Below are 27,477 nucleotides of genomic sequence, written 5' to 3' on the forward strand. Positions count from 1 at the left end.
GTTCACCTGGAAAAGTCTCCAGGGAGATCTTAAAGCCTCTTCCAGTGTCTGAAGGGGCTCCGAAATAAAGGAAGAAAGAATTCTGTGCTGACGCTACTCTCTTTTTGTTATTGTTGTGTCTCCATGAACTGGAACAAGGGTGTTTGTTCCAGAAAAGCCCTGCCCTACTTCTGCATGGCCCCTTCTCCAGTCGCATCTTGTTCATTTCCCTGGTATTTAGGACCAGGGATCCTTGTCTGTTATTCCCTACAATCCCTGCTTGGCTCCATGGCTGTCTGTGTTTGAGGCATGGACATTAGCCCAGAGAATGCCCCATGCCTGGGAGTGTTCCAGGCCGAGTTGACAGGGCTTGGAGCACACTTGGATAGTGGAAGGTGTCCCTGCCTGTGCCAGGGGGTGACACTGGATTATCTTTAAGGTCCCTTATGACCCAAAACGTTCTGGGATTCTGGAATTCTCTGATATGGTGCATAAGAAACTACTTTGTGGGACTGGTGGGGCTTCTGCAGCCACCCCTGGGCATGGGTACAACACTGTTCCCAACATTCCACGTGCTCGTGACATGGATTAGCATAAATCTGTGTGAGTCTGGGCTCTGCTGACTTATCCCAGCTAAAATCCTGGCTTCTGGCACACAGGAGGGGCTGTTGTGTCTGGAGTGGAGGGAGATTGTGCCATCCCCTCTCCCTCCTGGGAGTTAAGCTTGGGAAAGATCTTGCAGACCATCAAGTCCAACCATCAGCCATCACCACCACCATGGTCACCACTAAACCACGTCCTCAAGTGCCACATCCACTTGGTTTTTCTTAACAATTCCGGGGGTGATGACTCCACCACTTCCCTGGGCAGCCTCTTGCAGTGCTCTAAAACCCTTTCTGTTCTCATAGGATTTGTGCCCCATCCAGCCTGGCCTCGGACACTTCCAGGGATGAGACAGCCACAGATTTTCTGGACAGCCTGTGCCAGGGCCTCCTCACCCTCCCAAGGAAGAATTTCTTCCCAATATGCCATCTAACCCTCCTCTAAAACCTGTATGGAGTAGCTCGATGGGAACTAAAAGGGAAAATTATTTATTTTCAAGACTTGAATTTCACAATAATCAAAGAAGGGAGAAGCTGTGGATGAATCGAAAACATACTTGAAACTGGGCTTTGGGGTTCTTTGGTTTAAGTTGGGACAGAAGCTCTTCTCAGAAAGGAGAAGCAGGGTGGGAAAAGCCATTGTCCAACCTTTGCTTTTGCAAAGTGATTTGCAGAGCAGGAGAAATTGTTCTGGGAAGAACCAGCTGAGCCAAGGGACAGGATGTGCCCAGTAAGAGCTGCAGTGTGTCCCAGTGCCCAGAGCAGGCACAGCAAGAAAAAGGCGTTTTAGTGGCGTCACAAAATGTTCAGTTTTTCCCTGCAAATTGTTTGGGAGCTGCATCCTGTGCCTGGCTTTTAGCACTGAGCACAAACAGGCCAGCTGCCCTCAGCTAAGGATGTGTTGCCAAAGGAGTTTGGCATTTGAAAGGACAGGAGCCCCTGCAAATCGAAATAAAAATAGGCCCAAAGAGGAAGCAGAAATAAAGGAATGATTTAGCAAAATGAAAATAAAAACACAGAAATAGCTGGGGGGAAAAAAACCCTCAGCAGACAAAAGCCCACAGGTCTGATTGCCAAGTGCCACTTCTGCTAAACAATCCGATTTCCCAAAGGTTGTGTTGACTCCGAGGTCTCCCAAAAGTCTGGTGAGGAAACAGAGTCAATGCTCTGAAGTGAAACTGCAAAAAAGGGGTCAGACTCAGGCACCTGCATCTCTGGGATCCTGCCAAGGGAGAGCTGAGGATCCCTGCGGAGAGGCATCTTCTGGGACCTCCTCACCCAGGCAGGAGAAGGTGTGAGGATAAGGATCTCTCCCTCTGGTGCAGGACACAGCAAGAAAACATGGACACCTTGCTGGTGTGGATGGGATAACCTTGGATAGCGACTGGTTTAGCTGGTTTATCTGCTCAGGCAGGCAGACTTTGTTTCCAGGAAAGGTTGTCCCTCCTTCCTTTGACATCAGTTGCCTTTTTCCCTGTCTTGCTGCCCCAGGAGGTATTCTTAGGGCCCCCTGATTCCCAACCCTGGGCAGTGGGAACAAGGGATGCTGCTTGGGGAGCAGCATCCCCTGTTCCCCCTGCCCAGGATCAGGGCAGTGGGAGTCAGGGGCCAAAAACCACAAGTGGTTTGTGTGAATACCCCCAGCAAGTGTTGAGTTTGGGCTCTGAGGTTGGAAATCTGTCACCTGCTCCAAAAAAGGCCCCTCCAGTATTCCATATGCTGTGAGGAGAAGGAGGATGGCAGCAAGGTATCCAAGAGCCAAAGGGGTCAGACTGGCTCCTGCCAGCTGCTTCCAGGCCTTTCCTATCACAAACCTCACCTGAAAGCTTCTCCTCTGATTTCTCCCATCTGACTTTTTCCTCCTTCTCCGTGCACCAGCCTCTTCCTCATGTCAGGTTGTGCAACAAACTCTCTGGAGCTGGAGCAGAACCCAACCTGCTGCAAAGAAATGACCCAAATCAGGGGATTTTTGGGAGCTGCTGAAATCCTCTTTATGGTCCTGCATGCTCTTGTTTATTTTTTTAATTCCTCTTTTGCACAAACTGCTTCTCTTCCTTACTCCATGTTAGTGGGGCGACTGTATCCTGATGCAAGGGCCATTCCCACTCTGTTGCCCACAAAGTCCAAAGGCTTTTCCATTGCTTTGTTCCCAAAAATCGCAAAGCCAGCAGGAGCAGCGAGGAATGCAGCCAGATCAAAGTGCACTCGTGTGGCAAAGACTGACCGCAAAAGACAGGCATGGGACAAATGTCTGTCCCTGGTCTCGTCCTGCTCCCTGATGCTGGATCCACAGGGAATGTACCCAACATTTGTAGGAAAAGCAGTGCTGCTGGATCTGCATGGAAGATGCTTCAACTTCTTGCAGCAGTTTTTAGTGAGTTTTCCTTCTCCCCTTTCCTCGGGGCCTCCAACTCCATGAGCCCTTCCTTGGCTGCTGATGGCTTCAAGATGTGGGAAGCTGGGAGGAAAATTCAATCCCTGTCACCAAAGCCTGGGAATGTGCAGTGAATAAGCAGCTTTGCAAGTCAAAGAAGTCTGGGAGTGATTTGTTGGAGGTTTTTTTGCTGAGCTTAAGGAGGTTTTTCTTCCCAGATGGAAAAGGCTTCAAGGTGGATTAGGTATGGTTCTATTCTTTGGGAAGAGTGCAGCAGGCAGTGACTTGTGCCACAGGTTCAGGGAGCAGAAAGGTTGGTGCAGAGAAACACCAGTGCCTTTCAGCCACATCATCAGGACTCTGGTTTTCCAAATCCCAGTCCCTTCCCATGGAGGGGGGAACACTCATGGCCTTGATACCTCTTGGTCCCAAATGTCCCCATACAAGGCCAGTATTGGGGCAGGGTCTGAATATCCAGAAACTCCCTTGTTTCCTTCCCATGCCACAGAAGTTGTGTTCAGTTTGCCTTGGGTTAACAGCTCATGTTGGTTTCACCTGGGTCTTCCTCCTTTCCTTGGTTTTGTCCTTGTCCCCTCTTGTCCTGCTGGTGTGGGCCAGGTGAGAAGGAGCAGTGCCTTCAGCACAGCATTCCCGTGCTGGACAGGCCAGAGGGCAATGGGGTGACATTCCATAGGATGAAGTGGCTGGTCCTGTGCTTGGGTCACAACAACCCCATGGAGCACTGCAGGCTGGGAAAGGTCCGAGGTGTGCAGTGGCTGAACACAAGCCCAGGTGTGCCCAGGTGTGCCCAGGTGTGCCCAGGTGCCCAAGGAGGCCAATGGCAGTGGTGTGGCCGCAGGACCAGAGCAGTGATGCCCCTGTGTGACCACTGCTGAGGCCTCACCTCAAATCCTGGGGGCAATTTTGGGCCCCGTGTGAAAAGAAAGACTTGGAGGCACTGGAGTGTGTCCAGAAATGGGAATCAAGGCGGGGAAGGGTCTGGAGCACCAGGAGCAGCTGAGGGAGCTGGGAGTGGAAGCTCAGCCTGGAGACAAGGAGGTTCAGGGGAGACCTTGTCACTGTCTACAAGTGTCTGAATCATGGAATGGTTTGGGTTGGAAGGACTTTAAAACTTATCCCATTCCCTGCCATGGGCAGGGGCACCTTCTACTAGCCCAAGTTGCTGCAAGCCCCATCCAACTTGGACACTGCCAGGGATGGGGCAGAGGAAGTGAAGTGAAAGTCGGTCTCTGCTCTCCAGGTAACAAGCGACAGGACAAGAGGAGTTTGCCTCAAGCTGTGGCAGGAGACGTTTAGGTTGGACATTGGGAAAATTCCTTCACAGAAAGGACTGTCCAGCCCTGGCACAGCTGCCCAGGGAAATGTGAATCCCCACCGCGGCGGGGCGTAAAACCCGTGTGGCCCTTGGGGACAGGGCTCAGCGGTGGCCCCGCACCCCTGGGGGAGCGCTCTCGGCCCGGCAGCGCCGGTGCTGCCCGCTCCCTCCCCCGCCGGGAGGCGGGCCGGGGCCGGGCCGGGCCGGGGCGGAGCGGCGGCGCTGGCGGCCCCCGAGCGCGGCGGGGCGGAGCGCGTCCCGCTCCCGGGACCGCTGCCAGTGCTGCGCTGGTGCCGGCGGCGGAGCGGTGCCGGTCCCGGTGCGGAGCGGTGCCGGTCCCGGTGCGGAGCGGTGCCGGTCCCGGTGCGGAGCATGTGAATCCCCACCGCGGCGGGGCGTAAAACCCGTGTGGCCCTTGGGGACAGGGCTCAGCGGTGGCCCCGCACCCCTGGGGGAGCGCTCTCGGCCCGGCAGCGCCGGTGCTGCCCGCTCCCTCCCCCGCCGGGAGGCGGGCCGGGGCCGGGCCGGGCCGGGGCGGAGCGGCGGCGCTGGCGGCCCCCGAGCGCGGCGGGGCGGAGCGCGTCCCGCTCCCGGGACCGCTGCCAGTGCTGCGCTGGTGCCGGCGGCGGAGCGGTGCCGGTCCCGGTGCGGAGCGGTGCCGGTCCCGGTGCGGAGCGGTGCCGGTCCCGGTGCGGAGCGGTGCCGGTCCCGGTGCGGAGCGGTGCCGGTCCCGGTGCGGAGCGGTGCCGGTCCCGGTGCGGAGCGAGGCGGTGGCGCTGGCGGTGCCGGCGGGCGATGGGCGGCGGGCGCTGGGCGCTGCTCTGGGCGCTGCTGGCGGCCCTGCGCCCGCCCCGCGGAGCGGCCGGTGAGTCCGCAGGGGGCACGGAGGGAGCCGGGGACGGCCCCGGGACGGGGGCGGCGAGCGGAGCTTGTCCGGGGAACGCTTTCCCGGGGGGCTGCTCCGGGCCGGGCTGCGGCGGCGGCAGCACGGGCACTGCGCGCCCGCCGAGCGCCCGGTGCGTCCCGGGGAAAAGCTGCGCAGGGATCTCCCGGGGGGATTCTGGCCGCATCGCAACCCGGAGCGGGTCTGGCGGCTCCGGTACACCGGGTTTGGCTGTCCCGGGACACGCAGTCTGGCTGTCCTGCGACACAGGGCTTGGCTGTCCTGGGACACGCGGTTTGGCTGTGCCAGGACACAGCAGCTGGCTGTCCCGGGACACATGGTTTGTCTGTCCTCGGACCCACGGTCTGGCTGTCCCGGGACACAGGATTGTGTTGTTCTGGAACACAGGGTCTGGCTCTTCTGGGACGTGATTTGAATTTCCTGGGACACAGTCTGGCTGTCCCAGGACAAAGCTCTGCCTCCGCAGCGTGGTCCTGCCCCAATACTTCGCTGCCTGATGTGCCTGTGCTTGCTGGGGACACCCCGAGAGGCAGGGACCACAAATTGTGGCAGATCAGTCTGGGATTTATCCCATTATCCATGAGCCAGCTAAGCAGTGATGCTGAGAAAAATACTCGGTATCACCACGGTTTGTGGTGCTTTGTAGTGAAGGCAGTTTGGTGGCTTTTCAACTCCATTTGCAGAAAGATATGAGGAGATAAAGTAATTTTTGGACTTTCAAAAATCCTGTGATCGGGGCTTGCCCGACCTTTGGGAGCCGCTGGGGGACCTCAGGGCTGCTGAGGGGTCTCGGAGTCGCTGTGCAGATGGAATTTAGCAGGGAAGGCAGGAATTTGAGTGTTTGCTTTGGGCAGGGAGGAGTTAAAGTCCTGACTGTCACAGCAGGAGCCTGCAGTGAGGGGAACTCTGTGGATGTAACCGCGAATCCTGGGCTGCTTTGTGCAAAAGGTGTTTGAATAAGGAAGATTTCTTTGGATTCAGGTGTAGCCCCGAGGAAAATGAATTTCTTACAATCATAGAATTGTTTGGCTTGTAAAAGATGATTGAGTCCAATGTTAACCCGACACTTCCAGGTCTACCACAGCTCCCAGGGGATGGGAGGTTGGAAACCCCTCAGGCAGGGGCTCCTCAATCCTCCTGCTCAACAGTGCCTGAGCAGAAGCTGTTGTCAGCAGGTGAATTACTCCCAGCAGTGGGAATTCCAGGGCTAGGGATGCAGCCAGTGTTTTGGCAATCCTGGATGCATCATGACTGCAGTAAAGACCTTGTTTCATTCGCGGGGTGTGCTTATTGTTCTTCATTCCCGATAAAGTATTCCGCCCGATTTTCCTGCTAAAATTCCTCTCTCCAGGGAGAAGGGCACACAGGACCTGTGCAGCAAGATCTGCCTCTGTTGGCCCTGGAGTTTTGCTGCAGTTCCAGGTGTTCCAGGAGAGCAGCAGTGCCCTTGCGAGTGGTTTGATTTCCACGCCAGATTTTGCCTCAGGCCTGGCTGTGGTTAGGACGGGAGCTGCTCCGGCACCCACACAGGCACGCCAGGCTTGCAGCTCCCTGGCTTTAGCCTGGGATTTTAGAGCCAGCCTAACTGCTCTGGACTCAAGCAAGAGCTGTTCTGCCACACAGGGCGAGTGCCTTCCAAACTGCTGTGAGGATATCCCCATCCCAAACTTCTGGGGTACCCAAAGGCAGCGTTGGAGATGAGGAATTCCTGTACTCTCATGAGTCAGAGAGGAAAGTATTTCATTCCCGGGCCAGCAAACACCTCTTCCCACTTAATTAGTGTGAAAACAAGGCTGAGATCCTCCTTGCTCTTTGCCTTTAAGCTTGAAGCAGCCCAGGGAAGCAGAAACCATCCCAGGACACAGCACAAATCCATGTCCTCCCCAGCCAGGGGTCTGTGCCGGGGGAGCTGCTCTGGCCAGAGCCAGAACCCTTCAAATGGAGCATGAAAATAGAAGTTGGAGCCTGGATTGTGCCAGGCAGGGAGCGGCTCCAGCCTGAGTGACCTCCGGGAGGAGCAGGGGACGGAAGGGAATTTGGGGTCGCTGCTTGTTTGCATTTGGCAGATCCTTTGGGAGCTGTGGAGAGGCGGCTGCACATCCATGGCTGTCCCTGCAGCTTTGCAGCAGTCACATGGGCTGTGTTTGTGTTGCTTTGGGAGGCTCAGGGACACAGGTTGGAAAAGCTTGCAGCTCTTTTTGTTTTTTTTTTTTTCTGAAAGGGAAACCCATTGTGCTGCGGGAGAGGCAGGGAGAGCCTCCCCCTTCCCTCTGGACTGAAAAACCCTGCTAGCATTCTGTCCTCATGCAGCATTTCTTGAGGGTTAAAAATAGGGAGAGATTTAGCAAAGGGATATATCCAACCTCAAAATTGGGCTGTGTTTCTTGGCTCTGTGAAAAACACACCAGGCTCGTGCCCCATTACTCACAACAGTGATGACGTAGCTTTAAAAACTTGTTGTTTGATGTTTGAGAGCTAAAACCTGCTCAAAAACAAACTCAGCTGAGCTCAGGTTCAATAAAAACCGTGCTTTCTTTATCTTTTGAACTGTGAGTGGTTGTTTGGCTTTTCTGTCTTGGAAAAGGGTATTAATTTAGTTGAAATTCCTGTCTGGCACAATGCCTTTGCTTGCTGAAAGGGAGATTTACCACTCAGCTCGGGATTGCTGATGGCTGGGAAAGCCTCAGGAAGCTCAGAAATGGTCCAGGAAAACCAGCCTCCACGTGGTGGATCCCCTAGATCTGATCTCAAAAATAGACACATTTTTGGAAGAGAATTGCTTTAAGTGGAGCTGCTGTTCATCTCAGCCATGGCTGGGTGGGAAGTGCTGGGAGGGAGGAGGAAAATGCCATTTGGTGACTTGGAGGTGGGGGTATGAAGTCCTCAAAAAGAGCTTTCCCTTGGGAAAAAAATGTGGGAGAAGACCCTGGGAGAGCAACACTGAACGGCAGCTGGCTCCTATACACTGTCCAAAGGCATTTCTTCTTCTGTGTGCAGCTCTTTTCCTGGGAGAGGCAGTGAGTGGAGGCACTTAGCAAAAGTTGACTCAGAGCATGTCCTGCTCTCCCTGTCCTGGGAAGGGACAGGCTCTTGGCAGAGCTTAAAATCAGCAAAATTCCAGCCGGGAGCTCTTCCTCTGCCCCAGCTGAAAATGCTTCAGATGAGGCCCTGCAAAGGGTTTGCTGGAGTAAAGTCCCAAATTCCTGCTGCCCAGGGATCCTTTTATATTCCAGTCCCGGGGGTGTAATGCAGCAGGAATAGCTCCTGCCTCTCCCCTTCCCAAAGAAACGTGGCTGAGTGTTTTCTTTAGCTTGAGCTGCTCCTGTTTGCTTTAAAAACGACTTTTTTAGAGGTGCTGCCTGTACAGAATCCTGGGACAACATTTTGGGAAGTGGAAATGAGCTGCCTTTAATTATTCCTGGAAGCAGTGGGGTTGTTTTGCTGCGAGGTCTCCCAAACTTGCTGGTGGTGGTGACGAACCACAGGTGTTCCCTTGCAGAGGATGCTGACGGGGAAGGAGGTGGGAGGCCATTCCTGTTGGCACATTCCCGGCGTTCCCAGCGGAGCCTGCTCGGGCAGTGGCCCCAGCGGAGCACCAGGGAGGAGCCCCCAGGCAGCTCTGTCGGACAGCTCAGGTTCAACCCCACGGTGCGACACGTGGTCATCAACGAGCACAAGGACGTCACCTTCAACTGCTCCATCCGAGTGCCTCAGGAGCTGCTGCGGGCCGATGCCCCGGGAATTTCCCTCTGGAAGGACGGGAGGGAGCTGCACGTGCTGGATCGCATCGCCAGCAGCCACTTTGAGATCCCCGATGAGGAGGAGGTGGCCATGACCTCCACCTTCAGGTGAGTGCTGCTGGCCTTTGGAGCAGGTGGGAATGAGGGATGCCCTGAGGGCTGGCTCCCAGGGAAGATGGGAAGCCACAAGCCCTGAGGTTTTGTCCATTCTGTCCGGCAGCATCCTCGGTGCCCAGCGCTCGGATAACGGCTCCTACGTCTGCAAACTCAACATCTCTGGCGTGGAGGTGGTGTCTGATCCCATCCTGGTGCTGCTGGAAGGTGAGCTGGAGCAGCTGTGGAGTTGTGTCCTGGCTGAGTGACCAGGAGCTGGGAGCTAGAAATGAGGAATCCTTTGCTTCCCTGTGTCCGTGCAGGTCTCCCACACTTCATCCGTCAGCCTGAGCAGCTGAATGTCACCAGGAACAGCCCCTTCAACCTGACGTGCCAGGCTGTGGGACCTCCAGAGCCTGTGGAGATCTACTGGTTCCAGAACAACATCCAGGTCAACCGGAAACCCCACATCTCCCCGTCGGTCCTGACTGTGCCAGGTGAGCTGGGAGTGTCCCTGCCATGTAGTGTCCCTGCTGTGGGACACCACAGCTGGGAATGTGCCTTGTGCTGTCCCAGAGCTGCTCCCTGCTGGGAGAGGCTGTTCCCGTGCCAGCCACAGTCCTGGGGCAGGAAGCCCCATCCAATCTCCTCTGGCTGCTGCCAGAAATCCCTTCCCTGGAAGAGGCAGGGTACTCAACCAACTCTTTCCTGAGCAAGCAGCAGATTTTTCCGCCAGCCTCTGGCTGTGCCAACAGGAACCTGGCTGCTCTCCTGGGCTGCTGGAGTGTTGGTCACCACTTTGTGTCTCTGGAAGAGTTTGGGATGCCCCCTGTGCTGTGTGTCCATGACAGCTGGTGGGACACAGGGAGAAAAATCCTTGGTGTCCCATAAACCCCCACTCTGGTTTTGCTGCAGAGGAAAAGATGGGGTATTTCTTGCTTTGCTTATGAGGAGGAGGCTGATGGTTAATTAAGAGCTGGGCTATAATTGCCCAGTCTTGGCATCCAGCGGCAGGCGGCCTTTAAAAGGCAGTGAAAGCCGGAAGAAGTGACTCATTCCTCTTGGATGTCCTGGCATCCGCCTGGCACCCGCTAGGCTGGGTCATTGGAGCAGAGCTTCTCCTGGCCCAGGAGGCCTGGCACCCTGAGGCACTGCTGGGATGAGCCAACACTCCCCACATCCACCTTGGCGTGGGACAGGCATCCCAAGCCCAGGGTCGCCTCACCCAGGCCGGGAGAATCCGCCCTCGGGTATTTCCAGTGGTCCTTCTCTGCCATCAGCTGGGGGATTTGAGCAATCCTTGACCAGCACTGAATCATCTGACCAGGCTGTGGCAGGGGCTCTTCTGCTTTCTGCCTTTCCCCTTTTGGAGGGAAAACAACCCCTTCCTCAGGAGCTTGTGCAAGGGCTCCGTAGGGACATCCCGTCCCTGCCGTGCCGGATCCGGCAGGGATGGCACACACGTGTGCCCCCGGTGGGGGAGTGGGGCAGCTGGAGCCTGGGGTCACCCCCGGGCACTGGCAGAAAAGTGTCACAGAGGGAAGTGAAAACGGGCTAAGAAGGAAACCTTGAGTGTTTGCTGGTGGGGAGCTGGTTGAGATTGGGATGGCTTTGGGATATCCAGGGAACAGGGCTGTGTTTTCCTGGCAGGACTCAACAAGCCGGCGCTGTTCAGCTGCGAGGCCCACAACAGCAAAGGCCTGACTGCATCCAGCCCGGGCCAGGTCAACATCAAAGGTCAGCTCCCATTCCCTGCTAAACCCCTGTGTCCAACACATCCCAGCACTCATCCTTCACAAGCTGAGGGAGATCCTGGCTTCAATCCTGTAATTAAAATCCAGCGGGATCTGGTTGTAATGTGGTCATCCACGTTTGGTCTTCCAGTACTGGGATAGGGGAGGGAACACCAAAATCTAAATTTGAAAGCAAAACTGTCAGTTTCAAAGCAGGATTCGGAAGGCCTGCATCGCTCCTTTCCTTCCTTCATAACTAGGGCGGTGCTCCATAGGAATTTTCCATAGGAAACAGTGGAAATTGCTAACATTCCTGATGGGAGCCACTCCAGCAGCATGAGGAAGGTGTTCCCCAAAATAAGTCATGGTCTTTAAGCTGCCCAGAGTGGTCACAAATATAGAAATGGCCAAAATAGTTCTGAAAGTGACATTTTTGTGCTTCCCTATCCGGTGGTCCAGCACATCCGCAGAATTCGGATGTGGGGTCACACACTGAGCCCTGGGAGCTCCAGGGAAAAGCCACCGTGCCAGGTTTGTGTTTAGGCTTCCAGCTGACTGCCCTTGGCTTCTCCCTGCAGGAATTCCATCGGCTCCTGTCAGTGTGCAGGTCCTCAACAGGACAGCCCATGGAATCAGGATATCCTGGGTGCCGGGCTTTGATGCCTTCTCTGCCTTGAACAACTGCAGTGTCCAGGTAAGCATCCAGGATTCCCATATCCCTGCAACTCCCCCACACGGATGCTCTGAGGCAGGTGGAAGTTGGTGGTTGGCATGAGCTGCACAGATTTCATGGAATCCTGGGATGGTTTGGGTTGGAAGGACCTTAAAGATCATCTAGTTCCAACTTCCTTCCAACACCTTTCACTATCCCAGGTTGCTCCAACCCGGCCTTGGGCACTTCCAGGGATGGGGCAGCAACAGCCTCTCTGGGCAGCTTGTGCCACGTCCTCACAGGGAGCATTTTTTTCCCAATATCCCATCTATCCCTGCCCTCTGGCAGTGGGAAGTCATTCTCCCTCGTCCTGCCACTCCAGTCCCTCTCCAGCTCTCTTGGAACCCCTTTCCATTGGGCAACACAGTCAGGTTGTCATGTATTTTATGGACCTGGTCAAACCCTTCCCAACCAAGCAGCATTCCCAAAGTCAGGGTTTGGAGGGGCAGGTTTCCCTCAGCTCCCCACTCCTAGGAAGGAGCTGAGGGATTGCCTGTGTCCTGGAGAACTCAGGGAATGCCATCTCCAAGGGCAGAGCCTGCAGGCATTTTCCACCTGCTGCACGTGGCTGGCTTTGCCAATCCAAGCACATCTTGCTGTCTCATGGATATGATTTTTATCCTGGAAAATCTCCACTCCAGCTGGGATAACACGTGGAGAGAGGAGACCTTTGAAGCCAGGTAAAAGTGAAAGGAATTTCAGGGAAGAAAGGTACCAGGGCTAATATTAGCACCATGTCCTGCTGCTGCCTTCCAGCCGGAGCTTGGGAAGAGGGGTGGAGAGCCAAGGAATTTCCTATGACTTAACATTCATGGTCTGTCTGTAGGAAATAGCCTTTGAAAGTGGAAAACAGGAGAGGGTTTCTGGCAAAAACACAGCAGTGACTCAGCCCTTTTGCTGCTGTCCCCTTGGATAATCCCCGGGCCCATCGAGCCAGTGACTCATTCCCGAGGGCTGCAGCTGGCCCACCTGCCAATTCCAACTGTTGCAGTCTGCAAACATCCTGATTTCCTTCCAAAATCCGTGGATTTGATGGGTTATTCTCAGAAGACAATTGATCAGGCTGGTCCCGGAAGTGTTGTGTGTGTTCCTCTGGTCACTGCTCACCTCCCTCAGAGCATCTTGTGACAGCTTGGGGACGGAGGTGGCATTCCCTGACTTTTTCAGGAGACAGGCAACCCCTCAGCTCCTTCCCATTATTTGTAAAGAATGGGGAGCTGAGGGAAACCTGCCCCTCCAAATCCTGACTTTGGGAATGCTGCTTGGCTGGGAAGTGTGTGACCAGGACAGATGTGTGACCAGGACAGGTGTGTGGCTGCAGCAACCCCAGGCTTGCAGAGTTTTCCAGAGAACTGTTTGGAGCATTTCTGGGAATTTCTCCATGAATACCTGAGGATGAAGGCTGTTCCTTTATATTTTGGCTGTAAAACAGATGCTGAGACCATCCTGGGATACCATGGGGGGGCACTTTTGACTGAGCACAAGGATAGGTGTCCTGCCATCCCAAAATAATGGATGGAGGTTTTTCAGAGGAGTGCATGGCCCTGGGCATGTGGGTTGGGTTGTCCTTGTTCTTGCTCTTCCCTCTTTCCCAATCCAGGTAGTACTTCCCACAAAATGAGATGTTTCCTGGAAAGCTGCAGTGGCTCTGTGGGCAGCTCCATGGGGACTCCACATCCATAAATTTGTCTCTCTGTGAAAAGCAGGACTTGTTTTTGGGATGTTGAATTCATCCATGCTGCTAAATGTGACAAGGATTGGGATTAGTCCTGTTACATCCCATGGAGATAAATCCCGTTTTCCAGTGATGTGCCACACAAAAAAGGAGCTTTATTTTGTTTATTTGGGATGTTCTGCCTGGTTGTTTTCTTCAGGGCTCCTTTTACTCCATGCCACAAGAAACACTGAATTATCCCTCCCTCCTTCCCAACATCCCTGGAATGTTCCCAGCTCCACACGTGCTGGAGCCATCTCCCTGTGCCCTGTGAATGTCCTGCCATGAGCTTTCCCTGCAGGAGCTTTTCCCTGCAGAGTTCAAATGGGAGGCAGGGCTCTGGATCCTGTTTTCCAACATCTCTCCCTGCAGGTTGTTGCTGACTAATCCCTGTTTGTGGACTGATTTTCCAATTAAAGGTCAAGGAAATTGTTCCAAGAGGCAACGTCTCCCTTCAGCCCTTCCACACCTCGGTGCCTCCCCACGTGTATCACATCCAGCAGCTGGAGCCCATGGAAGAGTACAACATCCGTGTTTCCTGCGGGAATGAGGTCGGCTGGTCGGCATTCAGCCCCTGGATAACGGCCAGCACCACAGAGGGAGGTAGGAAATGGGGAGTGAGCACTGAGAAGGGTTTCCCTGCCTCAATCCCTCTGGAGGAGAGGCACCTCTGGAGTCCTGGTTGCTCCCAGGGTGGGAAAGGAAACTTCCCCCTTTTTCATGGGCTTTCAAAAAACTCCAGCTCGTTTTCCATCAGATTCCCACATCTCTGCACCCCTTCTCCCAGCTTCCCTCACCTCCTTTCCCATTGATTCCCACATCTCTGCACCCCTTCTCCCAGCTTCCCTCAGCTCCTTTCCCATGGATTCCCTCATCTCTGCACCCCTTCTCCCAGCTTCCCTCAGCTCCTTTCCCATGGATTCCCACATCTCTGCACCCCTTCTCCCAGCTTCCCTCACCTCCTTTCCCATGGATTCCCACAGCTCCGACCACGCCGCCGCTGAACATCACGGTGTCCTTCAATGAATCCAGCTCCTCGCTGGAGATCCACTGGGTGAAGCCACCACTGGAGAGGATCCACGGGGAGCTCCAGGGCTACCACATCTGGTACAGGTGGCACAACTCCGAGGGCATGGTGAGTCACCAGGGAATGGGGAAGAATGGCTAAAATCCTGGAAAAATTCCCAGCAGGCATGTCCAGATGGGTTTTGGTGCTTCCACAGATTCTTTTGGAGCTCATTTCTCTGCTGTTTTGGGCTTTCGTGTGGGCTTCAAACCACTCCTGGCATTGCATTCCTTGGATTTTGATCTGTTCCTTACTCAGATGGGATTTATCCCTTCCTTAACCCACAGCACAGAATTTCAGAGCTCGAGGAACTCTTTGGCCAAAGGCCTCTCTGTGAGTGTGATTCAGGCATGAAATCACCTGGCACACCCTACTTGCCTTTTCTAGGATTTGGGAAGCAGCTGCATGAATTTGCTAGGGCAAGGTTGGCCTGGGCTCTGGGCAAAAGATCCCATCCAGAGCCTGTGGATAACAGCAGGAATGGATCCAGCTGTGGTTTGGGTTCCTCCGTGCCAGGCTGGCAGAGTGACCCCAGCTGGAAACAGTGACTCATCCCCTTTTTTTGTTGGATGCTGCACTTTCTGTTCTCCTTTTGCTCCCCCGTATAGATCCAGCCTGAATGAAGCCAGGGAAACAAAATCATGGTCTTGTGACTCGGAAAAAAAGTGCTGACAGGAGCTGTCTCTCTCCAGCAAAAGGCCAAACCCAGGCCTTGCCCTTTAAGGCCTGAGAGATTTATTGTTGCTGTTGTTGTTTGTTAGTTTTTGTCCATTTTTCCAGCTTATGGAGTGAAATTTTTTCCAGTTCTCAATTTTTCCATTAGTCTGAGACACGAGAGTGGAGTTCTGACTCCTCAAAAAGCTCCTTCTAAGGTTGGACTCCATAGTCTTAGAGGTCTTTTCCAACCTAAATGATTCTGTGTGTATGATTCCATGAAATAAAGTTCCTGAGTTGTGGCCCTGCACCAGCTAAATCTGGACTGCCCCAAAATAACCACCAGTTTTTGCAGGATAAAGTCAGAAAGAAGCCGGATTTTGGTGTCACAGGGCCACCTGCAGGCCTCTCAACAACCAGAAAACTCCCAAAAGTTGGTTTATTTTCCTCCTTAGCCAGCAGTCCTTGTTGGAGCCAAAGCTGCCTGAGTTGGGACAGGAAGAAATTCCTCAACTACCACAAAGCTCATAAAATCCCATAAAAATTGGCAGGTCATCCCTGCTTTGTGCTCATGATCTGGGTCTGTCCTCAGATGATACAGCAGAGCCCTTTAGGACAGGGAAAGATCCCAGTTTTAGGCTGGTGGTAGGGAAAGGATCCCATGTGAATACGAGGAGGAGGAAGGCAGGAATGTGGGAGCAGAGGTGACAACAGGTCCCAGCTCCTGTTGCTGCCAGTAGGTGCCCACACATTCCCAGGGCCCGGGTGTTTCACATCTATTTCCGTGGCTTTTTTGGGACAGGGAACAGAAACTGGTTCCATCTGAGAAGCTCTGAATCCCTCTCCTCATCTCTCTCCTTTCCCACTGATCCCCCTCAGCTCCATTCCCTGTCCTCATCCCTCTCAGCTCCTGCTCTTTTTTTGTGGGATGTTCAGGAAGGAGCCAGGCACTGCTGGGCACAGCAGCTTGCCAGATGTTTTGGCTGCAGCTGGGCAGCTGTTTTGCAGTTGGAAATCGGCAGGGAGCAGCAGCAGCACTTTCTCAGCTGGAAACAACCAGGAAAGGGTGGAATTTGCAGGGAAAGGCTCCGATGTTTCTACCAAGCCACCCTGCTTCCTGCCATGGTACCAGCCAAGGAAATACATAAAAATATACATAAAAATATATATAAAATACACGGGACTATAATTATCTGGACCCAAAAGCCACAGAAGGAGTGGTTTTTGAGCTCAGGATCTACTTCCAGAGCACTTGGACAATCCTACCAGGAGCACATGGATCCGTGGGTGCTGAGGCTCACAGGGCTCCAGTGGCCAAACTGGCCACAACGAAGGCTGAGGGTCACAATCCATGTCACCAGAGCCTTTCCCTTCCTTGCCAGATCCTTCCCTGCCTCTTTTCTGGCTCTGGCTGCTGCTGTTGTGAAGCAGAGAGGGCCAGGAATGCTGGGATTGAACGGGAAGCGCTGCTCAGCTCCGTTCCCGATCCCATCCGGCCCTTGCACACAGGGCCATTCTTCTCTCTAAATAGCCGGGTGCTGCACTTCCTCTGAGCTGGGAAAGCAAAGCAGCTCCAAAGGTTGCCAAGGGGACAGTTCTCAGTAAATCCCCAGGTTTCCCTGCCTTCCCCAGCCCAGGATTTTCTTCCCTTCCTCTCTCCAGCAGATTGTCTCCGACGAGGTCCGGCTGAACGGCAGCGTGGCCGTGCTGCCCGTGTTGGCCACCAACGCCACCTGCTCCATCCGTGTGGCCGCTGTCACCAAGGGGGGAGTGGGACCTTTCAGCATTCCGGTGGAGATCTTCATCCCTGCCAGTGGTAAGGAGGTGCAGAGCTGGATGTTGGGAATAGCCCAGGGCGTGCTTTCCATGAAGCCGTTTGGCATCACTCCTTCAGATGCTTTCCCTGTCAGACAAGGATCCTGATTTGGGAGCAGAAAAACCTCACTCCTCATTCCCTTTTTTCCTCATTCCCTTTTTTCCTCATTCCCTAATCCTTTGGGCTCTGCTGAAAACCCCTGGGAATTCCTGCCCCAAGCCCCAGGTGCTGCAGGCTGACTCTTTCACCGGCTCCATTAACAGGATGTTTTCTTAGGATTAATAACCTCAGCCCCCTCTTCGACTCCAGCCTCCGGGAATGCCGACTCCTTTGTCATAGCCCTGGGATTTATCTGCGGGACAATTGCCGTCGGAGTCATCCTCTGCTTGTCCGTGGTCATCCAGAAACGATGTGTAGAGACAAAATATGGGTAAGGGGATGGAAAACAGGGTGGCTCCCAAGGGGTGGGGGCCAGCAGCCCGTGCTGGATTTGGGGACAAGGATTCTGTCTCCAGGACTGATGTTGTTACCACAAATGACATTTTTTATGCCTGTGGTGAGGGACTAAGTGGGTTTTTCCTTCCCCTCCCTTCCTTAGCTCAGCAGTTCACCTTTTGCTCACTATTCCTATTTTTAAAGGGAAGTGAACTTGTGCAACTTGGTGGGGGAGATGTTTTGGCACGGAAACGAGAGAGCAGAGGGTGTCACTGGTCACCAGAGGGTGACCTGGACCCAAGGGAACAGCTGGAGCTGTATCAGGAGAGGTTAGGCTGCATTTTAGGAAATGATCCTTCCCCCAGAAGGAACTGAACAGGCTCTCCAGTGAATGGTCACAGCTCCAAGGCTGCCAGAGCTCCAGGAGCATTTGGACAACGCTCCCAGGGATGCACTGGGTGGGATTGTTGGGGTCTCTGTGCAGGGCCAGGAGCTGGACTGGATGATCCTCGTGGGTTCCTTTCAACTCCATGATTCTATGATCCCGTAATATCCCATGTCCTGGAGAAACCCTCCTGCCTCATCCCACGCCCGGGTTCAATGGCCCAGCATTGTTTAAAAACACAGACAAAGGGCTGTTTTCTCCTGCAATAACCCAGCACTCCTCACTCATCCTCGTGACTTCCCAAGTGGTGTTTAACTGCCCTGTGCTCCCAGTTTGGAAACTGGTACCGAGTAAGGATCCCTTTCCTAACTGGTTATTGTCACTCTTTCCCTGCTTTCCCAGTTCTGGAGCATCCTGCCCTGGTTTTGCATCCCAGAGCTGGACTCTGCAGGGCTCCAATAGTATTCCTGCTCTTTGAGTAGGAAATGAGTATCCTATTTCCTCCCCAAAAGCTCCGTGACTCACTCCTTGATGGTTCAGTGGTGTTTGTGGAGCTGTTGTTTTGCAGCTGATGTTGCAGGCAATGATGCTGATCCAGGAAAAAGGAAATAGAACATGCATTTCCCCTTTTCCTATGCATCCCCTGGGCTCCTACCCCTGCCATGCTGATTCCTTCATCCAGCTGAAGCAGCCACAGCAGATGTGTTTGTGTTCCCTTAGGAATGCTTTCAGCAGGAACAACTCTGAGCTGGCAGTGAACTACACAGCCAAGAAGTCCTACTGCCGGAGAGCCGTGGAACTGACCCGTAAGGATACGTTTTTATCCCTCTGGAAGGAGCTGGAAGGGGAAATGGCAGCAGGTGGGAGGTGCCTGAGCTCCTGTTCCCCTCTCTTGCAGTGGGAAGCCTGGGTGTCAGCAGGGAGCTGCAGCAGAAGCTGCAGGATGTTGTCGTGGACCGAAACGCCCTGAGCCTGGGAAAGGTCCTGGGAGAGGGTGAGTAAAACTTATCTCATTCCAACCTCTTGCCATGAGCAGGGAACCTTCCACGAGCCCAGCTTGTCCTCCTTCTGTCACTGATGAGGAGCAAGCCTTTTGGCTCCATCTTGGAGCATTCCAGATCTTAGGGGTCTGGTGATGTCCTGAAAGGTGGTGCTTTGGATAAAGGGATTCCTTCTTTCCTGTGGTGCAGGGGAGTTTGGATCCGTGATGGAGGGACGGCTCAGCCAGCCCGAAGGGCCCCCACAGAAGGTGGCTGTGAAGACCATGAAGTGTAAGTTGTCTCTCTGCCCCACTGGATACCAACATTCCCAGTACCTCTCCCAGGAACAGCATCCTGACACCATTTTGGTGTTCTAAAGCTCTTTCTTTCTCTTTGCTTCCCAGTGGATAACTTTTCCCAAAGGGAGATAGAAGAGTTTCTCAGTGAAGCAGCATGCATGAAGGACTTTGACCATCCCAATGTCATCAAGCTCCTCGGTATGAGCTGTCCATTCCCACCATCCAGCTGGGATTTGGGTGGACCTGGATCCCTTTTCCCAGGGCACTGTGTGAGTTGTCCATGTTTCCCAGGGGTGTGCATCGAGCTGAGCTCCCTGCAAGTGCCCAAGCCCATGGTGATCCTGCCGTTCATGAAGTACGGAGACCTGCACAGCTTCCTGCTCCGCTCCCGGCTGGAAATGGCCCCCCAGGTAGGGAGCTCCAGGAGCAGAGGAGTGGGATGGGATTGAGGTGGGAAGGGAATCCCCCTCAGCAGCTCCTGCAGGCTCGTGGGTCAATGAATGGCAGGGTCTGAGGGATGAGAGCTCATCTGCTGCCGTTGCCTCATCCATTGGGATGGCAGCACTGGATAGGGAAGCCTTTTGGATCAACACTGTGTAACCCCCACCTTCCCTCCCCAGTTTGTGCCCCTGCAGACCCTGGTGAAGTTCATGGTGGATATTGCCCTGGGCATGGAATACCTGAGCAGTCGGAACTTCCTCCACAGGGACTTGGCAGCTCGAAACTGCATGTGAGTGTTTTCCTCTGCTCCGTCCCACGGGATGAACCCTGTGGATTTCCAGCACAACCCTGCTCCTTTCAATAAAAGCTCTCTTGGTTTTGAGACCCAGAGCTCAGCCTGGGGTTTGTGTGCTCAGCCCTGATCCCTGTTTGCCCCCAGGCTGCGGGATGACATGACGGTGTGCGTGGCAGACTTCGGGCTCTCCAAGAAGATCTACAGCGGGGATTACTATCGGCAGGGCCGCATCGCCAAGATGCCGGTCAAGTGGATCGCCCTCGAGTCCCTGGCTGACCGTGTCTACACCACCAAGAGTGATGTGGTAGGTCCCTGTGCCTGGAGGGCTCTGTCCCTCTGGGCTGAGCCATGCCGTGCTGCTGTTGGTGTCATTCGCTGGAAGTGCAGGAGGCTGTCGGAGCCCTTCTGCCGCTGGCGCAGTCGGTTCCTTGAGTGGGCCCCTCGCCTCTGTCCTTGTCATTCCCAGTTTTGGGAGCACCACAGCTCTGCTCACTTTCCCTTGGATGCCAGGCAGTGACCTTTCCCCATGAAAAGGTTCATTCCATTCATTCTTCCTGGAAGTGTCCCTTCAGCCTTGGCCTTTTCCCTTTGTGCTGGCAGTGGGCATTTGGCGTCACCATGTGGGAGATCGCCACGCGCGGGATGACGCCGTACCCAGGGGTGCAGAACCACGAAATCTACGAGTACCTCTTCCATGGGCAGCGCCTGAAGAAGCCTGAGGATTGCCTGGATGAGCTGTGAGTCCTGGGATCCCAGCTGGGAAAATGGATTTTCCTAGGAACAAACCCCTTAATGTTTGCACAATGTGCCTAAGGAAAGCTGGATCCTGGAGCAGAGCATGTGTCAGCATCTGCTGAACTCCAGGCAAAAATCCCAACTATTATCCTTAGGGGAAGCAATGGGTTTGTAGGGCTGGCAAGGTCACCAGGAGCAGTCAGTGAAGGCACATTTTAGTATTTTATTTCTTTATTTTTGGATTTGTTTTGGCAAAAAGGTCCTCGATGGTGATGCTCCTCCTCTGTTCCACAAAACTCCCTCTAGGTCCCTTCCTTGCCTCAAATCTATAAATCTATGTCCCCCTGGAAAGAGAAATGCAGAATACACAAACCTTTGGATTTCTGAGCAGCTCAGCAAAGGACTTTTTCCCAAGCTTCTTTCCTGAGTTTTTCTCCAGTGCTGTTAGATCTGAAAATATTTAACCCCCCATGGCTGAGAGCTTTGAATCCCAACTGGATAAACAGAGTTGTACATTTCCTAAAAGGCTCCTCTCCACTGCCTGTTCCTGAAGGAAGCAGTGCAGGAACCTCTAAGAATCCAGCCTGCTGGAGGGCAGAGAGGCTGGCAGAGACATGCTGGGAGCTTCCAGGGCTCCCTGACATCCAGCTTGGGAGCAGGCACCTGCCAAGGGAAGGACTGGGCATCTCACACACAGAGCTGGGATGTTCCCAGGAAACAGATCCAGGGCTGCACTGGAAGAGACTTCTCACACTTCTAACAGCAGCTTGGGTTGATAAATCTGTGCCCTTGGGAAGCAGCCTGAGCAGAGGCAGTTGGTTTCACTTTGATTTAATGGGAATTTCAAGGCTTGCCCAGCTTGGAGGAAAACTGGGTCCCCATACCTCCCCTAATCCAGAGGAGTGCAGGCTGCCCGGAGAATCTGTGGCTGCTCCATCCCTGGAAGTGTTCAAAGACAGCTACCTGGGATGGTGGAAGGTGCCCCTGCCCATGCTAGCAGGGTGGGACTGGATGAGCTTCAAGGTCCCTTCCAAACCAAACCATTCTGGGATGCACAGCCCCCTGGGCTGAGCCATGCTGTGCTGCTGTTGGTGTCATTCCCTGGAAGTGCAGGAGGCTGTTGGAGCCCTTCTGCCACTGGCGCAGTCGGTTCCTTGAGTGGGCCCCTTGCCTCTGTCCTGGTCATTCCCAGTTTTGGGAGCACCACAGCTCTGCTCACTTTCCCTTGGATGCCAGGCAGTGACCTTTCCCCATGAAAAGGTTCATTCCATTCATTCTTCCTGGAAGTGTCCCTTCAGCCTTGGCCTTTTCCCTTTGTGCTGGCAGTGGGCATTTGGCGTCACCATGTGGGAGATCGCCACGCGCGGGATGACGCCGTACCCAGGGGTGCAGAACCACGAAATCTATGAGTACCTCTTCCATGGGCAGCGCCTGAAGAAGCCTGAGGATTGCCTGGATGAGCTGTGAGTCCTGGGATCCCAGCTGGGAAAATGGATTTTCCTAGGAACAAACCCCTTAATGTTTGCACAACGTGCCTAAGGAAAGCTGGATCCTGGAGCAGAGCATGTGTCAGCATCTGCTGAGCTCCAGGCAAAAATCCCAACTATTGTCCTTAGGGGAAGCAATGGGTTTGTAGGGCTGGCAAGGTCACCAGGAGCAGTCAGTGAAGGCACATTTTAGTATTTTATTTCTTTATTTTTGGATTTGTTTTGGCAAAAAAGGTCCTAGATGGTGATGCTCCTCCTCTGTTCCACAAAACTCCCTCTAGATCCCTTCCTTGCCTCAAATCTATAAATCTATGTCCCCCTGGAAAGAGAAATGCAGAATACACAAACCTTTGGATTTCTGAGCAGCTCAGCAAAGGACTTTTTCCCAAGCTTCTTTCCTGAGTTTTTCTCCAGTGCTGTTAGATCTGAAAATATTTAACCCCCCATGGCTGAGAGCTTTGAATCCCAACTGGATAAACAGAGTTGTACATTTCCTAAAAGGCTCCTCTCCACTGCCTGTTCCTGAAGGAAGCAGTGCAGGAACCTCTAAGAATCCAGCCTGCTGGAGGGCAGAGAGGCTGGCAGAGACATGCTGGGAGCTTCCAGGGCTCCCTGACATCCAGCCTGGGAGCAGGCACCTGCCAAGGGAAGGACTGGGCATCTCACACACAGAGCTGGGATGTTCCCAGGAAACAGATCCAGGGCTGCACTGGAAGAGACTTCTCACACTTCTAACAGCAGCTTGGGTTGATAAATCTGTGCCCTTGGGAAGCAGCCTGAGCAGAGGCAGTTGGTTTCACTTTGATTTAATGGGAATTTCAAGGCTTGCCCAGCTTGGAGGAAAACTGGGTCCCCATACCTCCCCTAATCCAGAGGAGTGCAGGCTGCCCGGAGAATCTGTGGCTGCTCCATCCCTGGAAGTGTTCAAAGACAGCTACCTGGGATGGTGGAAGGTGCCCCTGCCCATGCTAGCAGGGTGGGACTGGATGAGCTTCAAGGTCCCTTCCAAACCAAACCATTCTGGGATGCTGGGATCCTCTGTTAACCACACTCCTCTCCCAATTTCCAGGTATGAAATAATGTCTGAGTGCTGGAGAGCCGACCCTGCCACTCGCCCCACCTTCTCCCAGCTCAAAGTCCAGCTGGAGAAGCTGCTGGAAAACCTGCCCAGCGCCAAGGCATGCGGGGACATCATCTACATCAACACCGGCCTTCCCGAGCAGAGCCCGGACTCCACGCAAGATTCTGGCTTCCCGCAAGTGGACTCGGATTTGGATGCCGGGGAGGCGTCGGAGCCCGGCTCCCCCAGCGCGGAGGCGGCGCTGGTGGCTGTGGATGTGCATCCCAGCGAGCCGTGGGACACCAGGTACATTGTGGAGGAGCCCTATGTGCCACTGCTTCCCTGCCAGGCCTTGGAGGCGGGGAGCCGATGGAGCCAGGCCAGCACTTTGCCGGCGTCGGAGCGGCCGCGTGCCGGGAGCTGCGGGGAGGACTCGGAAGTGCCGCTGGGAATGGTGTGAGGGGCACCACAGCAAGGACACAGAGGGAGTATTTTAATAAACAGTCGTCTCTTTTATTTATTATCTCCTGCACGGTTTTCCTGGTGGAGGCTGGCTCTCCCCAGGAGCTTTTTCCTGGGCTGAAGTCCCAGGGGTTTGGAATTAACAGTGGAATTATTTTGCTGTAATTATTCATCTTCTCCAGAAGGAGCAGAGCAGGGTGGGGTGGATGGTGATGAGGGGCAGGTGGCCTTGCAGGGCCTGGTGTTTTCCCCCTTTTCCATCACGTGTTAAGGTTTGTGGGATGGGCATCCCCCTGGATGATGAGTGCTCCAGCTCTACAGAGTGCTGGGGGATTTCACACTGCAAGAGATCCCCATGGAAAACAGCAATGGGAGCCCCAATGGGAACAGTGGGTGCTCCCACATTCCCTTCTCCCTGACGGGTTTCCTTCCATCCCATCTGCATCCTAAGGAACCATCGCTCCTGCTGCAACCAGGGAGACAGGAGCCTGAGCGGGTCCCGGGAGGGCAGGAGGCCTCCAGACATGGCCTGGCCCTGCCCTTCTGCTCCTTCTCCTTTTGGGGGGAATTCTGCTTCTTCCATAGCTGGGCCTGCTCGGCAGCAACCAGAACTGGATCCAGCACCTCTTGCCTTTCCTTGGGGGAGACCAGGCTGGAAACGGGGGGACCGGGCTGGGGAGGGGGTGCAGCAGTTGGAGAAGGGGGTACCGAACCGGGGGCGGGGGTGTCTACACCACCAAGAGTGATGTGGTAGGTCCCTGTGCCTGGAGGGACAGCCCCCTGGGCTGAGCCATGCTGTGCTGCTGTTGGTGTCATTCCCTGGAAGTGCAGGAGGCTGTTGGAGCCCTTCTGCCACTGGCGCAGTCGGTTCCTTGAGTGGGCCCCTTGCCTCTGTCCTGGTCATTCCCAGTTTTGGGAGCACCACAGCTCTGCTCACTTTCCCTTGGATGCCAGGCAGTGACCTTTCCCCATGAAAAGGTTCATTCCATTCATTCTTCCTGGAAGTGTCCCTTCAGCCTTGGCCTTTTCCCTTTGTGCTGGCAGTGGGCATTTGGCGTCACCATGTGGGAGATCGCCACGCGCGGGATGACGCCGTACCCAGGGGTGCAGAACCACGAAATCTACGAGTACCTCTTCCATGGGCAGCGCCTGAAGAAGCCTGAGGATTGCCTGGATGAGCTGTGAGTCCTGGGATCCCAGCTGGGAAAATGGATTTTCCTAGGAACAAACCCCTTAATGTTTGCACAATGTGCCTAAGGAAAGCTGGATCCTGGAGCAGAGCATGTGTCAGCATCTGCTGAACTCCAGGCAAAAATCCCAACTATTATCCTTAGGGGAAGCAATGGGTTTGTAGGGCTGGCAAGGTCACCAGGAGCAGTCAGTGAAGGGACATTTTAGTATTTTATTTCTTTATTTTTGGATTTGTTTTGGCAAAAAGGTCCTCGATGGTGATGCTCCTCCTCTGTTCCACAAAACTCCCTCTAGATCCCTTCCTTGCCTCAAATCTATAAATCTATGTCCCCCTGGAAAGAGAAATGCAGAATACACAAACCTTTGGATTTCTGAGCAGCTCAGCAAAGGACTTTTTCCCAAGCTTCTTTCCTGAGTTTTTCTCCAGTGCTGTTAGATCTGAAAATATTTAACCCCCCATGGCTGAGAGCTTTGAATCCCAACTGGATAAACAGAGTTGTACATTTCCTAAAAGGCTCCTCTCCACTGCCTGTTCCTGAAGGAAGCAGTGCAGGAACCTCTAAGAATCCAGCCTGCTGGAGGGCAGAGAGGCTGGCAGAGACATGCTGGGAGCTTCCAGGGCTCCCTGACATCCAGCTTGGGAGCAGGCACCTGCCAAGGGAAGGACTGGGCATCTCACACACAGAGCTGGGATGTTCCCAGGAAACAGATCCAGGGCTGCACTGGAAGAGACTTCTCACACTTCTAACAGCAGCTTGGGCTGATAAATCCATGCCCTTGGGAAGCAGCCTGAGCAGAGGCAGTTGGTTTCACTTTGATTTAATGGGAATTTCAAGGCTTGCCCAGCTTGGAGGAAAACTGGGTCCCCATACCTCCCCTAATCCAGAGGAGTGCAGGCTGCCCGGAGAATCTGTGGCTGCTCCATCCCTGGAAGTGTTCAAAGACAGCTACCTGGGATGGTGGAAGGTGCCCCTGCCCATGCTAGCAGGGTGGGACTGGATGAGCTTCAAGGTCCCTTCCAAACCAAACCATTCTGGGATGCTGGGATCCTCTGTTAACCACACTCCTCTCCCAATTTCCAGGTATGAAATAATGTCTGAGTGCTGGAGAGCCGACCCTGCCACTCGCCCCACCTTCTCCCAGCTCAAAGTCCAGCTGGAGAAGCTGCTGGAAAACCTGCCCAGCGCCAAGGCATGCGGGGACATCATCTACATCAACACCGGCCTTCCCGAGCAGAGCCCGGACTCCACGCAAGATTCTGGCTTCCCGCAAGTGGACTCGGATTTGGATGCCGGGGAGGCGTCGGAGCCCGGCTCCCCCAGCGCGGAGGCGGCGCTGGTGGCTGTGGATGTGCATCCCAGCGAGCCGTGGGACACCAGGTACATTGTGGAGGAGCAGCTCGCTGGCCCCGTGGAGGAGCCCTATGTGCCACTGCTTCCCTGCCAGGCCTTGGAACCGGGGAGCCGATGGAGCCAGGCCAGCACTTTGCCGGCGTCGGAGCGGCCGCGTGCCGGGAGCTGCGGGGAGGACTCGGAAGTGCCGCTGGGAATGGTGTGAGGGGCACCACAGCAAGGACACAGAGGGAGTATTTTAATAAACAGTCGTCTCTTTTATTTATTATCTCCTGCACGGTTTTCCTGGTGGAGGCTGGCTCTCCCCAGGAGCTTTTTCCTGGGCTGAAGTCCCAGGGGTTTGGAATTAACAGTGGAATTATTTTGCTGTAATTATTCATCTTCTCCAGAAGGAGCAGAGCAGGGTGGGGTGGATGGTGATGAGGGGCAGGTGGCCTTGCAGGGCCTGGTGTTTTCCCCCTTTTCCATCACGTGTTAAGGTTTGTGGGATGGGCATCCCCCTGGATGATGAGTGCTCCAGCTCTACAGAGTGCTGGGGGATTTCACACTGCAAGAGATCCCCATGGAAAACAGCAATGGGAGCCCCAATGGGAACAGTGGGTGCTCCCACATTCCCTTCTCCCTGACGGGTTTCCTTCCATCCCATCTGCATCCTAAGGAACCATCGCTCCTGCTGCAACCAGGGAGACAGGAGCCTGAGGGGGTCCCGGGAGGGCAGGAGGCCTCCAGACATGGCCTGGCCCTGCCCTTCTGCTCCTTCTCCTTTTGGGGGGAATTCTGCTTCTTCCATAGCTGGGCCTGCTCGGCAGCAACCAGAACTGGATCCAGCACCTCTTGCCTTTCCTTGGGGGAGACCAGGCTGGAAACGGGGGGACCGGGCTGGGGAGGGGGTGCAGCAGTTGGAGAAGGGGGTACCGAACTGGGGGCGGGGGTTGCAGGAGCAGGGGAAGGCATTTTGGGACTGGGGAAAGGGATGCAGTGACTGAGATGGGGTGCAGTCGCTGGAAAACGGGGAACAGAGCTGGGGAGGGGCGCAGGGCTGGGAAAGGGTTTCCCTGCCCGGCGCGGGTGGTCCCGTCCCCGCGGGAGCCGGGGGGCTGACAGGGGCTCCTGCACGGTGCCCGCTCTCGGCAGCACCAGAAACAGCTTTCCTGGGGGAAAAGCCACCCTCCCGCGCCCCAGCCGCGGGGGTTGGATGCCCACAACGCCCCGCCGGTGTCCCGGGGGATGGATGCCCACAGAGCGCGGCCGGTGTCCCGGGGGATGGATGCCCACAGAGCCCGGCCGGTGTCCCGGGGGATGCGCGGGGCCGGCCCGGCGCCGGGGCGGGGAAGCGCCGCGTCCCCTGCACGGGGCAGCGCGGGGGCGGCGCGGGCGGGGCGGGGAGAGCGCGGGGTCTTGCCTTTCCTTGGGGGAGACCGGGCTGGAAACGGGGGGACCGGGCTGGGGAGGGGGTGCAGCAGTTGGAGAAGGGGGTACCGAACTGGGGGCGGGGGTTGCAGGAGCAGGGGAAGGCATTTTGGGACTGGGGAAAGGGATGCAGTGACTGAGATGGGGTGCAGTCGCTGGAAAACGGGGAACAGAGCTGGGGAGGGGCGCAGGGCTGGGAAAGGGTTTCCCTGCCCGGCGCGG

General features: G+C 54.9%; 1 protein-coding gene across 7 annotated transcripts; it reads left to right on the forward strand.

Annotated features, from left to right (window-relative positions):
• Window positions 1–4,844: 4,844 nt before the first annotated feature.
• Window positions 4,845–27,203, forward strand: MERTK (MER proto-oncogene, tyrosine kinase). Of its 7 annotated transcripts, none has more exons than XM_041474033.1 (21): window positions 4,845–4,947; window positions 5,036–5,156; window positions 8,695–9,043; window positions 9,156–9,256; window positions 9,352–9,525; window positions 10,679–10,765; window positions 11,340–11,455; window positions 13,607–13,790; window positions 14,171–14,322; window positions 16,570–16,723; window positions 17,000–17,153; window positions 18,264–18,349; window positions 18,442–18,537; window positions 18,734–18,814; window positions 18,928–19,020; window positions 19,114–19,232; window positions 19,443–19,552; window positions 19,703–19,862; window positions 20,159–20,295; window positions 22,850–23,146; window positions 25,873–27,201. In XM_041474033.1, exons 2-21 carry the CDS (start codon window positions 5,087–5,089, stop codon window positions 26,048–26,050), a joined length of 2,898 nt encoding a protein of 965 aa, XP_041329967.1. In that variant the 5' UTR covers window positions 4,845–4,947; window positions 5,036–5,086; the 3' UTR covers window positions 26,051–27,201. The 7 variants fall into 7 exon arrangements, with proteins under 7 accessions (XP_041329967.1, XP_041329968.1, XP_041329971.1 ...); XM_041474034.1 differs by having other exon boundaries at window positions 4,871–4,969; XM_041474037.1 differs by lacking the exon at window positions 4,845–4,947 and having other exon boundaries at window positions 5,011–5,156; window positions 17,033–17,153; window positions 25,873–27,203.
• Window positions 27,204–27,477: the final 274 nt, after the last annotated feature.

The sequence above is a fragment of the Pyrgilauda ruficollis genome, unplaced genomic scaffold, assembly GCF_017590135.1.
Source record: "Pyrgilauda ruficollis isolate IOZ18807 unplaced genomic scaffold, ASM1759013v1 scaffold31, whole genome shotgun sequence".
NCBI classification, from domain to species: domain Eukaryota; kingdom Metazoa; phylum Chordata; class Aves; order Passeriformes; family Passeridae; genus Pyrgilauda; species Pyrgilauda ruficollis.

What these genes read in the sequence shown, in the direction of transcription:
- MERTK (XM_041474033.1), top strand. Translation starts at nt 5,087, where the DNA reads ATGGGCGGCGGGCGCTGGGCGCTGCTCTGGGCGCTGCTGGCGGCCCTG. An exon ending in GTCGGTCCTGACTGTGCCAG is followed by an intron (nt 9,526 to 10,678) that starts GTGAGCTGGGAG and finishes TTTTCCTGGCAG; the next exon opens with GACTCAACAAGCCGGCGCTG. An exon ending in AGCGAGCCGTGGGACACCAG is followed by an intron (nt 23,147 to 25,872) that starts GTACATTGTGGA and finishes GTGGGACACCAG; the next exon opens with GTACATTGTGGAGGAGCAGC.